General features: G+C 42.7%; 1 protein-coding gene across 5 annotated transcripts in view; it reads left to right on the top strand.

The window, feature by feature from the left end:
- The window catches only part of LOC138250516 (phosphatidylinositol 3,4,5-trisphosphate 3-phosphatase TPTE2-like), a 194,749-nt gene that overhangs the window by 124,356 nt on the left and 52,649 nt on the right, over nucleotides 1-17,744 (top strand). For all 5 annotated transcript variants that reach the window (XM_069205467.1, XM_069205466.1, XM_069205471.1 and 2 more), the window contains exons 10-13: nucleotides 848-908; nucleotides 4,229-4,310; nucleotides 4,419-4,507; nucleotides 17,609-17,670. In XM_069205467.1, the coding sequence (XP_069061568.1) occupies nucleotides 848-908; nucleotides 4,229-4,310; nucleotides 4,419-4,507; nucleotides 17,609-17,670 (294 nt within the window). The remainder of the gene's footprint in view (nucleotides 1-847; nucleotides 909-4,228; nucleotides 4,311-4,418; nucleotides 4,508-17,608; nucleotides 17,671-17,744) is intronic.

The raw sequence follows: 17,744 nt of genomic DNA on the forward strand, positions 1-17,744 counted from the left end.
ATATATTATCTGTTTGTGTAATAATAAAGGCATTGGGGGTGGGTGGCTGAACATCAGGTTAATTTCTTTTTTGTTTAAACTACATCTCTGTGGAGGTGGTTGAATGAGGTAATGCCATGTTGTGCATGGCCTCCGCATAACTCCTCTTCCCCTGCACCCCTCATTTAAAGGATCAGTGACGGACGATTAGCGGCCATACATAACCTTAGTTTGTGAATGGGGGTGGCTCTGAATAACGTGGATATTTTCCACACTGGGTTCCAAATCACACCATAGGCAACTCAGCCTTAGTGTTTGTCTATTTGATGTCTCTTGGAACTCCTAGTAAAAAACAACCCCGGTATTGACATCTATCCATCGCACTGTAAATCCATGCCACTACCCTAGAGGACATTGAGAATTGCGAAGGTAACGCCCTTCACTTGTCCTGTGGAGTTCAAGTAGTGGAGGTCCTTGGATTTGCTCTGCATTGCTCTTGGGCTTTGCTCTGCATAGCTCCTCATTTCTATTACCCTGTTCATCCATCTTGTAAATCAACACCTGTTCTGTTTAGAAGAGATAGCATTGATGTGAACTAGAAGCAAGCAACTTTAAAAAAAAAATGTATCATTGTCATATTTGTTAGCATACATAGATAGGGCCTCCTTGTCTGGTAGCCGATAACTCTCCTGGTGATCGGGTTATGTCATTACTAGGGTGGTGAATCAGCAACCAATATGACTTAACAGGATAACTTTGGATATTTTCGTATTTAGATGATGTGATGGAAACTGATTGAGAGTATTCAAATATAACAATGCAAGGTGTTGTGTAAATTTTATAAAATGTTTATCTATGTATTCTGTAGGAAGTTGCAAGGTTTTTGGACACCAAACATAAAGACCATTACAAAATCTACAACCTGTGCAGTAAGTATATTATAGGTCTATAGATCATTTTGTATGGTGTGCTCCTTCTGTACACATTTATGTATTGACAGCATACGTGAGATGTTTTGACACCCTCCGGGTGATAAGCCGTGCTTTATAAATACCTGATTGATTAGTTGACAAGGGTCCACAACTGGTCACCATCCCCTCTGTTGAACTTCTACTGACAAATCCATAAAAAAAACTTAGCAAGTGGAAGACAACATTTCCTAATTCGTTCAATATGCCTCATTGATATGATCTTCGTGTACCGTCAGATCAAACAGAGTGAGTTTGTTCACTCTAGTGGATCAGGAAGTAGGCTGGTGTGTATCATTTTTTCCCCCCACCTTGTCTGTACCTCATTCTGAACTTAGTTGGGGGACCGGCAACTGCTTGGGTAGCCTCTTTATTAGTATGAAGAAAGCAGTCTTATGCAGTCAGTCTTGTTGCACTCCATTGCTCAGTGGGAGTGCAAATGCTTGCCAGTTCTTTCTCTCCACTTCTCGCCTGCTCTTTGCAAATACCAGCAAAACTATCCTGCAGCAGACATAGGAGTTTATCATCAGCACAGGAATCAAGACGCGCTACAGGAACTCGGAAACCAAACTTGACAACATGCATCCTTCCTGTAAGCGAAGCTGCACAATCAGGGTCTCTTCCTTTTCCGCGTGGAGTTCACCATCAGTGGCAGTAAGAAAGTGTTGTGAGTTGTGCGCACTTATCTGGTTCCATTGCCATTATCTCACACAGGCCAACTTTTTTCAGCCCAGCCTAGTTCACTTGTTCAATAAAGGGGTGCCAGTTGCCACTGAGTCTAGGGCCCTTTGGGGATCAAACTGCCTCGTGCTTCAGACACCACAATGCATAATTGGGTAGACACTCATTCTCTGTTTTGGTGGAGAGATCTTCCCCAGCCAATAACATCTTAGGGTCGAGCAGGCGCCTCTTTCTGTGCAAGGGATTCCTGCTTTGATACAGCATGGAGCTGATCACTTCTCACTTCTGTTTCCCAGGGCATGCACGGGGGACCCTTTCTGGGCCTTCAGCGGGCGCTCTTTGTTACTGTCCCATCCTGAGAAAGCCAGAACAACCTGTCCGTCCACGGTTCTGTTGAATGTAGTGCCATGAGCTCTCACAAGAGGCATCAAAAGAAAGAGACACATTATACTACTAGCTGTGAAGCTTGAGCTGCCATTGCTAAAAGAGGCAGAACAGGAAACGCAAGTACTGGGAGAGACTAATCCCTGCCAAATGTATTTCTGTCAATCGACCAAAGTTGTTTTCAAGAGAACAAAACAGAAAAGGATTACACCAGTGACTCTGCAATACTCGAACCCAATGGGATTCGCCCAAATCATTTCGACATAGAATGTACCCAAACGTACATTTTTTGTAGTGGGGAGTGCATAATATCAGTCATAATCCTGACATTTTCCACTGACTATATAAATGGGTAGACTCATTTTCTATCGAAAATACATTTAATTTTACATTTTAGTATGGACGGTTTTTCAAAGCAAACTTTGAGTATATACAGCCTAAGAATTTTTTTATGGATAATATTATTGTTAACTACACTTCTGATAGTAGTCGAATCCTTTAGAGTGTAACAGACAACACATTTCATGGTAAAGGAATTTCACTCCCTCAGTCCTTAACCGGGGTGCAAATGAACATGTTGAACCACGGATCGCTCAATTACAATTTCTCTTGGCGGCTTTATGCAACTAAAAGACATATTATTGGTCTCTGATGATAAAGATAGAAGGGAATAAAAAGTCCCTCTTGAATCGTTTTTGTTTCTGGGACATTAATTGTAATACTAAGAATTAAATATTCGGACCATAAAAGAATGCATTTTGAATTCCATTAGTCCAAATCTAACCCTACCCATATGGTCTCTGTTGCCAACTTTATCTCGGACTTCAATGGGATGACATGAAGGTATAAACTTTAAAAATGTTGGCAACAAAATAAAGGCTGAATAACAAAAGCTTAAAAGGTGCAGACACGAAATAAACCATAAATAAACATATCTACAAACAATAGGCATACACCTAAGCCAACCTTTATTCACTTCAATAGCAGGGAAGTATTTTTGAAACAACTTAGGAATTTTTAACATGACAAACACGTTGTAGGTGTTTATTGTCTTTAGATGTGCAGTCTTTATTTTTCTGTATTTGTACAGTCTAGATGCATGTCTTTTCACATGAAACAAGCTTTTCAAGCAACGAAGAAACCACATTTTACAAGAGCACACTATAATTCCCTGGGTTTCTTTTTCCTTCTAGTGGTATAGCTCGGTAGGTTTAAGTGTCTGTTACACAGATTTGAGTGCCCTCTGTAAGCCATAGGAGTAAATTTACAAAGACATTTAGGAGTACGGGACATAGCACTACAAGTGTACTCTTTTATGTACTCTTTTATGCGCTTGTAAGTCCGCCTCAAAACGTCTAACTCCCTATCAGAAAATGTGCAAACAGGGCACATCATATGTAGTTGTGCTGTTAATGAATATTTCAATTTTATTCCCATTTTAGATATTTTGGAGCCAATTCACAAAGGCATATAGGAGTTTGTAAAAGAGTGCTTACTGCATGAGTAGTCTTTTAAGTACTCTTACACTCCTTTATGAATCTGCCCAGAAACGTGATTCTAAATAGCCTCAAATGGGGATTTCAGTGCTCCTTTTCATTTTCCTTTCTTCTTTGCTGGCTGCTTTCGATGTGAGAGACTACGAATGCAACACCAACCTACCTGGGGCACTAAGTATATGCCTACGCTGCCATATGGTCATGGGTGAATATTTAGATGTGTTTAGTACAAAATGACAGATTAAGAATAAAGTTAATAATTGCTCTAAATTAAAAATAATAATATTAATCCATAGCTACTAAGGACAAGTGAATTTATAATTTGCATAATGAAATATATGTAGCTGGCTGTGCTGTGCTCCTTAACACTCCCCCCAAACCAGGCCTCACATGACCATGAATAACTATTGATATTCAATTTATCATTTTCTTCTAAGCTGCTGCTCTGATTTGCTTGATACATCAACATCTGTTTACTTTTCAACATGACTGTGTTTGCAACAAAACCTGGAAGCTCTGTACTCATAGGTTACCTCAACTAGTAAATTCAGTTAGCAATTAAGTGTAAACAATAACTTTCAACAGCACAGCAGGTTATGTGATCTTTATAGAAACAATAAACACCAGTACCTTGTATTAATATATATTTGTATGTCAGATGGCTTTAAGTAACAAAACCCTAACTCCATTTTATTGTAAACATTTTCCTGTTCACTGTAGGTGAGAAGGGCTATGACCCAAAGTACTTCCACTACAGGGTGGAACGGATCTTTATCGATGATCATAATGTCCCTGCTTTAGAGTAAGTAATTGTTGTTTGTCTAACTCTTACTTAGCTTCATTACACAAACAACATTTCCTTGGTCATTACATGTAATTGAAAGATATTTCTCTATTCATCTGAAATCAGGGACATGCTGAAGTTCACTGCAAGTGTGCGCGAATGGATGGCCGAGGACCCTCAGAACGTAATAGCAATTCACTGCAAAGGCGGGAAAGGTGAGAAGAGGGGTGTTATTTGGAATCTGCGGTACAATGTATTTAAATCGAGAAAATGATGACACGTTTGTATCAGTAGCATAACAAAGGCCCCTGCGATGCGGGGAGGGCTGGGCTCCAGGGTGCCCCTACAGCACAGTGACCTGACCCGAGAGCTCCTGAGTGAGTTTGGAGGGGTGGCCCCTCCATGTACTTTGCAAGATGTGGGGGGCTCAGGTTTCGTTATGCCCCTGGTTATCATCTATGTCTCTCTGTATCAAAGTTTATTTCTTACATCCAGTTAACTTCCCTGTAATAAAGATGTGGTATCGTGATCACAGTGCATGTGCTAATATAACCTAGCTGCTGTTGTGGCAGCCTTCCATCTCTTGTCATCAAAGGGGGCCTGCCCTGATATTTAATGGCTAATTGCATATTTATGAATACTTATTAAACTGTATCTTCACACATGGCAGAAGCATTTACATTTTTGAAATTCTATTGGTTGGACAAGTTTTTTTGTGTTTGTTTTAGCCTGGAAAGAGCCTGATAGCTTCCAACAATAGAGTTTTGAAAAATGCATGGCAAACAAGTAGGGACTTCTGAGAGTGGGCCTTTAATGGTTCCAGCAGATCCTATGTCTACCTTAAGGAGCACGAGGGCTGACCGCTGATGTTTAAAAATCCTGTCTTGTAATATTGCTGGTCTCCACAATAAGTTGACGAATCTTGACTGACTTTCTGTCATCAACAATGTAGATATTGTCCTACTGAAAGAAATCTAGTGTTTCCAGGACTTTAGTGTGAATGCTTAGAATGCCTTTGGCTCAATCTGGTGCAGTAAGAGCTAAGGGGGATCTAGCTATTTTGTTCTCTGTAAAACTAATAGGTCTATCTACCAGAATTATTCATTTCTCGTCCAGTTTTCAGTTGATCTTATGACCGATTCTGTATTCTTTTGATGTTGTTCTGGTTAACTTGTATTAAAATATCTTTGACACACGAATGGCAACTGTATTCAAGAATATGGAGAATGATTTAGTAAACTTTCTGGATAGTGATAGTAAGGAGACACTAAAACTCTGGGCAGGGGACTTTAACACAAGGCTGTGCGGAAATAGTGAATCCTCTTTCTGAGGACTGAAGAAGTTGGATGAAGGGATTACTTACACTTTCAACATTCACCCTTTGGGGACGTTCTGAATAGGATTCTGGTTTCCAGAAATATGTTTTTTGCCAAATAATATTGGGTAGATGGGACCCCCCCCCTTACTCTCTTCTTTGGGTTACTAATGGAGGCGAGATCGAATTTTTCATCTTGTCCCCGGATTTAATGGGAATAACACTGGAGTATGATGTTACTGCCTCCTGTATAAGTGACCATAACCCCCTCACCTTGATACTGGGCCTGCACCTGATAGGTGCTGGGGGGCATTTGGAGATTTTGCCACTAGCCCACTCATGTAACAAGGGTGATAGAATAAAGTAGCGCAAATTAAATAAGAAGGTTTTTATGCATAACCTTGTTTAGGAGAATATATTAGTTATTTCATCTTTGACTTCGATGGAGGAATCCCCTGGGAGCATTCTAGATGTCCTTCACACCTTATATGCCTCAGTTGATAAGGGTCTGTGGCTGAATAAAACATTGAAAATTTCCCCACCTGTAGGGTGGTTCAATCATGCCTGTACCTCAGCCCAAAAGATGCTGAAATTGGCACTTCTGAACAACCTGCGCTGCAGGGAAGATATCCTAATTGCAAGGAGGTATCATAAAGCTACCTTGGAGGCTAGGAAAGCTGAGTTAAAAACGACAGCCTGGGAAGAGTTGGGAAAGGCTGCTAGATTGAGGTATAGTGCTGCCTTCTGGAATTTCTTTTCTATGGGCATGAAGAACTTACACTGAACAGGGGTATTTCCGTTGAATCTTGGGTAGTCCACTAGCATTTTTAATCCACAAAACATGACCATTAATGCACATAAAATAGAAACAGTATCTTATAATTCAGAGGTGTATCATGCCCATAGTGAATGCATTGAGATTAAGGATGTAATTGCCACTATAAATCAGAATCCAACTGGAAAGGTTCCAGGACCTGACGGAGTCCCAGTGGACCTTTTTAAGGACAACGTTGCACTTTTGGTTCCGATTTTACCTAATGTTTATAAGGCTTTTATTAAAGGGGAACTTATACCAATGTGGAAAGAAGCATTAGTTTTCACAATCTTTATAAAAGGGAACATAAATTCTCAGTCCTGTTATCATCCTATTTCTCTCCTGGATAGTTCCCTGAAGACACTTGGAAGGATTCTTACAGCCAAATTGGAGGTTTGGATGGAGGAAAATCAAGCTTTGTCAAGAGTCCAATACTGGTTTCACCCTGGGGCCAGCACAGTAAAACAGTGCCTAAACCTCCAGTTGATTATTGGGAAATATGTCAAGGCCAGGAGAGGTTCCATTCATCTTTCATTTATGAACCCCTCTTGTGCCTTTGACATGGTTAACAGAGTGCAGCAGTGGGACATTATGGCTAGGATGGGAATTGATCAGAACCTAATAGGATTAATACAAAGGATGCATTGGAACGCCACTGTTAGGATTAGATATGGCAAAGATGGTGACTTTCCCCTAAATCAATTCCTTGTTAGGGGTCAGACAAAGGTGTATGATGTCACTTCTGTTTCTTATCTACGTGAATGGTCTAGAGCATCACTTGGGTAAAGCAGAGCATCACTTGGGTAAAGTGGTGAAAGATCTCTCCAAAATAAAGTCCACTGTTGCAATGATTTTACTGTATCCAGACAATGTAGTTGTAATGTTGAGAAACGCAAATGGGCAGTAACTTCCCTTAGATACTTTTTATAGTTTTATGGGGGTTTTGGTCCTTAAGACTAATTTAGGCAAATCTTTTGCAATGAGTATTGGTCCCAAAAGTGTTAAAACAAGGTTGTTTTACCTGGGTGGGTCTGAAATGTTTAAGAATTTAGACTTTTACATTTTTAGGCTTTCCCCTGGATCTCAGCCTAATAACCGTCCCAAGAATGTATGATGGAAAAACGAATGTTGCAACCATGCATGCCTGACAACAAGGTTGGAACAACGACCATGTTGTTACCACGAATGCCTTTACCACGCATGCCTTTACAACGATTTTTGGTTGTAAAAGCATGCTTAGTAAAGGCATGTGTGGGAAAGGCATGCGTGGTTCGGGCATGCGACCCCCCCCCCCCACCTGTCCTAAGGCCCAGAATTACCCCAACCCTAATACTAAAACTACCACAAACCCCACCCCTAAAACAAAACTACCCCAGATACCTCCCACCCACCCTGACCCCTAAACCCTTCCCCAACCTCACCCACCCACCCTAAAAACAACCGACCCCCCCACCCTGCCCCTAAAAACAACTACCCCATCTCCCCGCCCTCACCCCCAAAAACCAATCTACCCCGACCCCCCACTCCCAAAAGCCAAACTTCCCCAACGCCCACCCCAAAAACCAAACTACAACAACCCCCACCCCCAAAAACCAATCTAGCCTGATCCCCCACACCCAAAAAACAAACTACCCGAGCACCCCACCCCCAAAAACCAATCTACCCTGACTCCCCAACCCCAAAAACCAAACTACCCGACCCCTCACCCCCACCCACAAAAACACTAACTAGCCCTCCCCTGCCCCCAAAAACACTAACTACCCCGACCCCCACACCTCCAAAAACCAAACTCCCCCAACTCCCCCATCCCCAAAAACCAAACTACCCCGACTCCCCCACCTCCACCCCCAAAAACACTAACTAGCCAGACCCCCACAAAAAAGAAACTACCCCCATCCCCCAAAACCAAACTACCCTGACCCCCACCCCCAAAAAGCAAACTACCCAGACCTCCCATACCCAAAAACCAACGACCCTCCCACCCCCAAAAAACTACCCCGATCCCCCACCTCCAAAAACAAAAGTACCCTGCCGACCCCCATCCCAAAATAAAACTACCTGATCACCCTGCCCCTCAAAACAGAACTGCCCCTATCCCCTGCCCCTGAAAACAAGAACTACCCCGATTCCACCCCACCCCCACCCCTAAAAAAACAAACTATCCTGACCTCCCCAAGCCCTTAATCCATGCTTCTCCCCTAAAAACTACCCCCAACCCTGCACCATCCCCAGCCCCACTTACCTGACCGCATCCTCTCCCGATGCACTTTGCCTTTTTCTTTGCCTTTTTCTCTGCCTTAACCACGCATGTGCATTGTTCAGCACATGCGTGGTGAAGGCAGGAAAAAAGGGATATGTTGTTAACACAAGCGTGGTTCTGCTTGCGTTAACAACATAGGTCGTTGTTCCGGATGTTCCCCCCTTCACAATACCCGGGCTATTCAACGCCAAAGAGCAGTGGAGTCAGTTTTTATCTTTGCATGTCGGCAGGGTCATAAGCCGATTACAGAAATGATGGAAATCTTTAAAAGCAAATGTATATAAGTGGTAATTTATGGAGCAGAAGTTTGGGGATATAAGGGTGCCGGGCCACTGCAAAAGGTTGAGAGTAAATTTCCTGCCGGTCCCTCAGTCCACTCCTTCTTTTATGCGCCATTCTGAGGTTGGCCTGACTCCTATTGGGGAAAGGATAATGTTGGAACCCCTATTACTCTGGCTCAGAATTTGGGGAAATAGGAAAACAAATCTATCAGAAGATATGCTGGAAGACTATCTCTCCCTAAATAATGCCCTGGCAATCCCTTGGATTAATTATATTAAATCAGGTTTGAAAGATTTAGGTTTACTGGAATTAATCTCTACTCAGGACATAAATGTAAAAGTTGTGCTACAAGTGAAAGGTATTTCAGGCAAGGTAAACTCCACCAGGGAATGTTTGACAGATTGGGTGCCAGTGTTAATTATGATTTAATCAAACTGTCATTGGGGTGTGAGTCATATCTATTATTGATCTCAGATATGAAGTCCAGGCTTTGCCTTACAAGATTTGATTTTAAATGGCTACATTTGTAGTAGTATTTCCAAGGAATGCAGGTTAGTGCTCATTATAGCCAAGATGCCCGTCATAATATTTCCCAGAAAAGCACATTGCACTTTATTCTCTTTTGCCGCGTGTATTCCCTTGCTAGAAACCGTTTCTTGACTCCAGTTTTACGATCATGTAAGATCATATCTTTATCTTTAAGTAAACCTGGATCTGTGCGTTGCTGTGATAAACTTTGTTCACTGTGCTCCGAGGATCGGAAATAGATCAGGGCAGTGCTTAATTTGTAAATAAAAACGTGCCGGTGCCCAAAGCCTTCCCCGTAAAACGCGGCTGCTGCAACTAATTGTGGGAATACGGAATACTGAGGCAGCGTAATCCTGAAGCCATCTCGGGCCTCTTCAATCAATTTAAAGCAGTACTTGAAATAAAAAAAAATAGAAGTGCAGGTACTTTGTATCAGAGTACTTGCTTATTTCTGAGAAGTCCTGGTACTCTGCAATTAAAGTATTACGTTTATCTTGAGAGGTGCAGGTACTCTCCCTCTCAATATAAAAATGTGCCGGTACTCAGTTCTGGACAGTACCAGCCCATTTAAAGCACTAATTTAAAGCCATTCCCTATTGCTTCAGCTCACTCTTGCAGCTTTCTGCTTTTAACCTTTGTGACGCTTTTTCGTTTTTCTCTTCCTCCGTCTTTCCTATATGTGTCTTTTGCTCGCAGCAAATGCTTGAGGCAGAAGAATAAGCGCCGGCCCTCAAAAATAAGCGCCGGTGCTCAGCACAAATTAAGCACTGGATATGGGTCATTGTAAAGTATCATGAGCTCATTTCATTGGATATTTTTTATATATATTGCTGCTTAAGCTTTTACACACGGTTTTAGATATTTATGATGAAGGGGTATTTTTATTATTCTATGACATGATTTTTTTCTGTGTGCTTTTATGGAATTTTACTAACTGACTGGCATGACAAACAAACTGACAAACTAAAATGTTGGGAGCCAATGTCAGACCTATTGTCTTTGCCAGTGCTTTTTTATGCGTTGGTAGTAGAGACAGCTTTTATGTTTTCACTTCTGAGGCGTTGGATCAGATTGCCTATAGTTTGGATTGGACTTTATCAGGCAGCATGTTTTCCTCTAGCATGATACAAATACAGAATAATTTGAAAGGCTCACTGGCACAGTAGCTGCACATGTCTTTGATTGTTTGTTTGGCCTGCTAGCTCAGGAGCAGCAGGCCAACTCCAGTCCTGTAATATACAATGTACTCCTCTGTTTGTGATTGTTCTTTTGTCAATCACTTTTATTGTCTCATGTTACACATGACCACAGAAGAACTAGTTTTGGAGATGCCAGGTGTATTTATTTCAACTTTGTCATGGATTTACGAGGTTGATGATTTTGTGTTATTGATTGTGGTGTGGTTTGTCATGCCTAACCCAAACAAAATATTACCAAGGTGGTTGTGAATTTTGGTGCATCCATCTGCCAGTCTGCATTCTCGGAGGGAAATGGGACATTGAGTGTTTTTTTTTTAATGTTTAAAAAAGTAGCGACCTTTCAAGAAATCTCAAAAACTTAAAGCAGAGAACAAATTATTAAATATTATTAAGTTGTGCTCTGCAAGAACCTTCTTTTCATGGAACTTATTTCTGGCTTCGATGATCACCGTACAATATTGTTAAACACTGTGTCTTGAGTCGAAAGTTATTTCTGTGCTACTGTGATACTAACCATGGTTTACTGAGGTTGTTTTTGTTGCCTTTCTTTAATGGGTGCGCCACTGTTACTGTGTTGTGGCTCTTTTTCTGAATGCATTTGACTAGTGCCAAAGTGTTAATGAGAGTATTTTGTTTTAGATGTTCATGTCATTTCTGAGATCCCCATCTGAGGTGTAGCCATTGGCTAGGGTCGGATCATTAAACTTGTGGCCAGAGTGAAGGAAAGATCATTAGCACCAAATAAATACCACTCTCTTGCCTTTCCTCTCTTTACCCTACCCCTTGGTCTTTTTATGCTTGAACCACAAATGTAGCGCAGTTAGTGTACTGTTTGTAATTAAACTCACACTGTGCGAGATACTCCAAAACTTTAATCTACTCTAAAAGAAGCACTGACAAATGCAATGCATCTGCTTTAATGTGCAGAAACATGTAAACAAGGACGTTCACCTATGCTGTTTACATGCGTTGCATGCACAAATGCTGTACATCACATTGAAGCCTGCCCTACTGGATTTGCCTCTACTGGGTAGGAAGTAATAAACAGGGATTGCTTTCTCTGTAAAATGCAAATAGGAGATCAAGGATTGAACAGGACAAAACATTTGATGGTTAAGTGTACTTTTCAGAAGCATAATAGTCCCTCATGCATCCCATTGGAAGCACTTTTGCAAAGGCAGAATTTCATAACTAATGATCATCTTCTAACCCCATTTTGTGATTTGGAAGTGGCATGCTCAGGGTAACCCTTCAGAATGCTATTCATCAGTGAGCTGTGAACCATTTACAAAGATTAAGGAGTAACCTTGGGAGGTAAATGTAAAAAAAACAAATGGTTAAGGAGTAGACAGTGGTCCAAGTGACCACTGCCAACTCTTGAACACATTTTAAGAAAAATAATGCTTCTTATTTTAAAGCAACCCTCAGTGAACGGATGGCCTTCCAAAATTGTCTCCACTATTACTCCAAGTATCCTTGGATTGGACCAACACCAAGCCTGCAACCATACCCTATCCCCCGAACACAATGAGGCTGCATGTTTGGCCTGTCTTGCCTACTGCTCCAAGGAAATCTGCGGTATCAACAAAATCGATGCCTTTCTCACTGCAAAATGGAGTGCTGTGAAGGAGATGACACCACAACATCTTCAGGTAACAGTATGTTGAAGAAGAATTAGAAGCTGGCTCGTCTGTAGTCCAGCCTCTACAGTTCAGCCCCAAACCACGATCCCAGTTTGAATCAGAGAGAGGTGGATGAGCTGCAGGATCCAGAAGTGCAGCAGGTCTTTAAACCTTTGATCATGAATACCATCTCACAAAATCTATTCACACAGTGTCCCCCTGTATAGGTTGAAAACTACCCCACTGTGGCTCAGGCATCAACCCGCAGAGACAAAGCAACAGACCTTTGGAACACCATGATGAGCAATGGTTGGCACTGCCAAAAAAGGTTGGCATGCCCAAAAAAGCCTGGCACGGCCAAAAAAGCCCTAGAGCTGACACTACTCCCTCTATGGGCACCAAAACACCCCACAAGCCCCAACTGTCTTCGCCGTCGATAGCTCCACCAATGCTGGCACCATGATCAGCACCGAAAGCCCCTTTGGCTCTGAAATATCAACCGACACCCAACTCAGTGCCAATAAGCCAGAAGGTTGCTCAGATGTTGAGTCGTTTGTCACCAAGACCCCATTCAACTGTGTGGTTCGAGGATCTGGAGCAGCCAGTACACTAGCATCTCCAGGAAAAGTTTGACACACATCAAAAGAGACTCTTCTTCCACCCATAAACTGTGAAGATCCTGACAAGCGTCTCCTTAAGGCACAAGATTCTCCTCAATGGTAGGAGACTGACTTTTAAGCAGCAGCTATCCTTGAAGCCTACATCTCCTTTCAAGTGCAGGAAGCATCAGAACAGGGGCAGAGACAAAGCAACAGACCTTTGGAACACCACGATGAGCAATGGTTGGCACCGCCAAAAAAGCCTTGGAGCTGACACCATCTTCTTCAGAGGATTCACCTCTTTCATGGGGCGAACAGTAACTCATACTCTGTAGACACCTATGAGACTTCTTATGACCCTGACCCTAGGGATGACCTGTGGGACAGCTACAGTGTTGATCCCCGAGGACACAGATCAGGATCAACACCCGGACAAACTTTCCTCTCTGGGTGACACTACCTCCTGTCACGGGATGATATATAAGGCAGCCACCTTCCATAAGGTTGATCTACATACCGTCCAGGAAGATGAAGACTTCCTGGTCGACATGACATCCATCACACAGCACACTCTGCAGTTTCTGCCCATGCTCCGATGCATGCTCAAAACTATACTGGACACCTTCAAAGAACCTGTCAAGGCCAGGGTTGTCACTCTAAAGGTGGACAAAATTATGAACCTTCACCTACAGCCCCTCCCTACTTCCATGGCCAGCTGCCGCTGGTCTCCCTATTGATCCACACTTTGTACAATTGCTTAAATGCCCAAGGGACTGGTAACACCCCACCCACAATAAAGAGAGCAAGGAAATTCTCCTGAAATGCACAAGATCTGGAAATCGATGCATGAGTTCTTCTAGGAGGTTGGGCTTACTCACCCTAAAGCACCGTTATGGCATAATTTGGTTGTGACCATTGACTCCAAGACCTTCAGATAGCAAGACTGGCTCCTTAAAGGCATTCTTACAGTGGATCATGTCGCAACTGATGGAGCTGTGATGCTCTTTAATGTCATCTCAACCACATACTACCTACCCAGATCCTTTTTTTAGAAATACCTACAGTTGCGACACTGCTTTTAATCAATGCTGAAGACATGTAAATGGCGTCATACAGCGTCCCTGTTACATTCTTACTCTGTTCATTGGGGCCATTACAAGACACTGATCACAGTACTCTAAGACCTGCTTATCAACAGACTATTTTCAACCACACTGGAGAGCCTCCTCTCAGTATGGAGGCAACAACTCCATATTTCCTATTTTCCAATGTAATTGGCATACCCTATGGCTGACCATGACCAAGAGCTCTGGGAATCTATTTTAAAACTCTCCATGATTGACATTGGTCCATTGAATAACTCTTTTGTGTGAAATTGTCACCCTCCTCTGAAAGCTGGAGATGTGCCTCTTCTCATAGTGACAAGCTGCGTATTTTATGAATCTGCCTGCAACTTTAGTGCTTCTTGACGCAGGTATGGCAGATCCTCACAGACACATGCGCCTTGGGCTGGACCTCTTTGACTGCCCTCATCCTGTTATGTGATACTCAGTGGTTCTCGCTAGTAACTCAGGCATGAGAAACGATGTGGCTGTCTACCGCTCTGGCGACAGCAAAAATAAGTGTCCTGCAGAATTGGCCCAAGCCCTCATTTCTCACCCTGGAGGACTGGATGGATTATATGATGCAGATGGTGGCATATGGACACCTGATCTAAAGGGTGAAGATTCAATCACAGGTCTTTTTGGACATCTGGGGTGTTTTTTTCCAGTTTTTTTTATATCCCCTCTCCATATTGGGTCGAAGGGACTGTGTTAGATAGAGACTTATCCTTGACATCTATTCAGGTGTAGTGCCTCCTGATATTCTGGATTTTTACTGGTGAATGCCTCTCTCTCCCCCCTCACCTATGAGACAGTGTTATCTTGCCCTGCTTCTCTCTATGTGATGTCTTGCTGCCTTTATCTGCTGGTACTGTTGGGATCGAATTGTCCAACTGGACAGAACAACGGGATAGTGGAGTATTTCTTATGTCATTAAAGATCTGCTTTGTTTTCATTACACTGTGGTTATGTTGTCTTTTTGTTTTCCTTTTGCATGATAGAAAAACTGAATGTGATGACAAACTGGATACTTTATTCTGTCCGGTTGTTAATAAAAATATTTAAAACAAAATGGAGCTTTGATTGTCTTTAGACTGATTTCCCCATGGCCGAGCCCCTGTGCAGTTCCTTAGGTGAAGCATCCCCCAGTTAACGAAACACAACAGATCATACAGGCTGATGCAGTTGAATAGGAGATGTTGTATAGTTGTGCAGATTAGTTGAACCCTGGTTAAAGGACTGTTCACTGCATACACATTGACACGGGTGCCAACACCCACGCTGTCCACCTGGGGTCAACTATATGTGCCCGTCAAAGCCAGGGCCCAGCCCAAATACTGAGGCACCAGTCTTATCAGGTTCCCATGGCCGCCAGAAACAATCCTCCCTGTGATTAATCTCACCACCTTGCACAGTGTATCCCACTTAAAGCCGGGGCCCAGGCCTAGCTCAAGGCCACCAGGGCCTGCAGCCTCCTGAAATAATGCACCCAGCAAAATATTCTCACCACATTACATTGTGTCTCCCTCTCAAAATAGAGGCTCAGCCCAAGAACTAAGGCACCAGTCCAGCAGGACCCTGCAGGCTCCAGATGGGTCACTCACAGCAACTCCTTTCACCACAACTCAGGCCCCCAGGAAGAGAGCCATGTACCTCCAACTGCATGTGTTTCCCACCACCCACAAGGCTCCCAAAGACCACTACTATTCTCTAGCCGGGCTGCTACAATCATGGGAATGCCACACCGCGGCATGAGTCAAGCCGGGGCAATGGCCCACGCTTCAGCACCCCTGCAGCCCCAAGTGTCCCTCCAGAACCACAACAAAGCATCCCAACTCACAGGCCGCAGCCTTGTAATCACAGCTCCACTGCTCTCTCTCCAACCTCTGATCCCTGATGGGCCTACCTTCTACCAACAATGCACCCACCAACACCTCACTTATCTACAGCAGGCCGCCATCAGTCCCCAGCCACACTCAAGCTGGTCAGTCCAGAAAAGAGAGAACCGCTAGAGACACTGATCATCCAGTCTTCACTTGTTACCCCTTCTAGCTCAACTAGTGAGTGTACAGAGGACAATGTCTGCACGTTTTCTGTTCAGGCCGGCAGAGCACACCGATCAGGCAGCCATCTTATGTGCTGCCCTCTAGTACCCCCCACCCCTCCCACAGGTATCAACTTTAAAAATTAATAAGGTAATATGTCCATTTGTTTTTAGGGACCCTGAGGCTCTTTTCTGCTTGAGATCCCTGTTTTCCAATTTTCTTTAAGGATTGACGAACTGGTTTACTTTGCTCAGTGGGACCTTAAATTGATAAGGCTTTAATGAGAGCCCCACATTGTGAGCATTTGTATAGTTGTTATACCAAGCACCTTATGCTTAAAACTGTGTTTCTTGAGCCATTGACTTTAGACAGGAGGGTGACTTCTAGGTCTTTTCCTTGGATCTTTCAGATTCTGTCTTTTACAAGGGCAGCTTGACAGAGAGATTGGTGCAACTCTTTCTTCCTGAGGCGGAAATGGAATTTCATTTAAAGCAATAGTTTGAATTGTTGACATGCCCTTACCACCACATGTATCTTACTAGAATTTTGCTAATGGTGCGGCTGTGACAAAACTGACAGTTTTGCAGTGGGTACTGTGATGCCCTGAGGAGCGCAGTGAGGCAGCTAACAGAAATCTGCACAAGGAATAACAATACTGTCTGCCAGGCACCATACAAAAGATTGGTGATTCTACACATTTTCAGATAGCTTTGGTTCCCTTTGCTTAGCTGGGGCACCTTCAGCTGTTTTAGGCATTTCTAACTAATCAAATCAAAGATAACACATCTGTTTGAGGTAAAATATCCATTACTAGAAAAAGGTATGCACCCTAAGTTGTGTTAGTTGTAATGGATAATGTGTTCCTCTGCATGCTATGACCTACCTACATCCCCCATAGCTCCTCAGATATTCTGACATGAAGGTGTAGAGCATGTAGCCTCTATTTCCATGCTGAAACATGCACTCATTATAATGGGACACAAATCGGACTCTTGGAAGATAAGTGGCAAAACCGGATTCCATGAGTGTGTAAAATGTTCTGGAGTTGAAGGTGCATTGCGGAGATGGGCAGTCTGTATTTATTCAGAAAACAGTACTGATCAGAACCAGCATTAGCACAGGTGCATAACTGTTTCTCCTAAATTCTAGATAATTGCCAGCTAGACCAGTCAGTGTGCTTTTAACATAACTTTGTGTATCACCAGATCAAACCAAATCCAATTGAGATCCAGTTTAGAGTGAAATCCAATTAGGGATAAATCTGTCTCGAGTAGTTATGTTTGAGGAAAATAATTTGCTCTTTTCACTTAAAAATAATCAGGTCCATTACCTCTAAAAAGGATATTCTTCCAGAACAAAGAATGTGACATTGGCACTATAGAAAGACAAGGCCACATATTGACCTGCATTATGTATCTCTTTTGTTGCTAAGTCTTGTTCCCACTTTTTAGGCCATTTTCTTTTTACACGGATCAATGGAAAATTTGTTACATTGTCTTGCCATGCACTTATCCAGGACACTGATTTGTTTTTTTCTCTTTTGATTCAGGACGAACTGGTACTATGGTGTGCACGTGGCTTGTTGACAGTGACCAGTTTGAGAGCGCAAAGGTACTTTACATAACATCATGTACTGATGCTAACAATATTTCTAGCTCCTTCGATCATGTATTGTTGTGGATAAC

The sequence above is a fragment of the Pleurodeles waltl genome, chromosome 8 (assembly GCF_031143425.1).
Source record: "Pleurodeles waltl isolate 20211129_DDA chromosome 8, aPleWal1.hap1.20221129, whole genome shotgun sequence".
NCBI classification, from domain to species: domain Eukaryota; kingdom Metazoa; phylum Chordata; class Amphibia; order Caudata; family Salamandridae; genus Pleurodeles; species Pleurodeles waltl.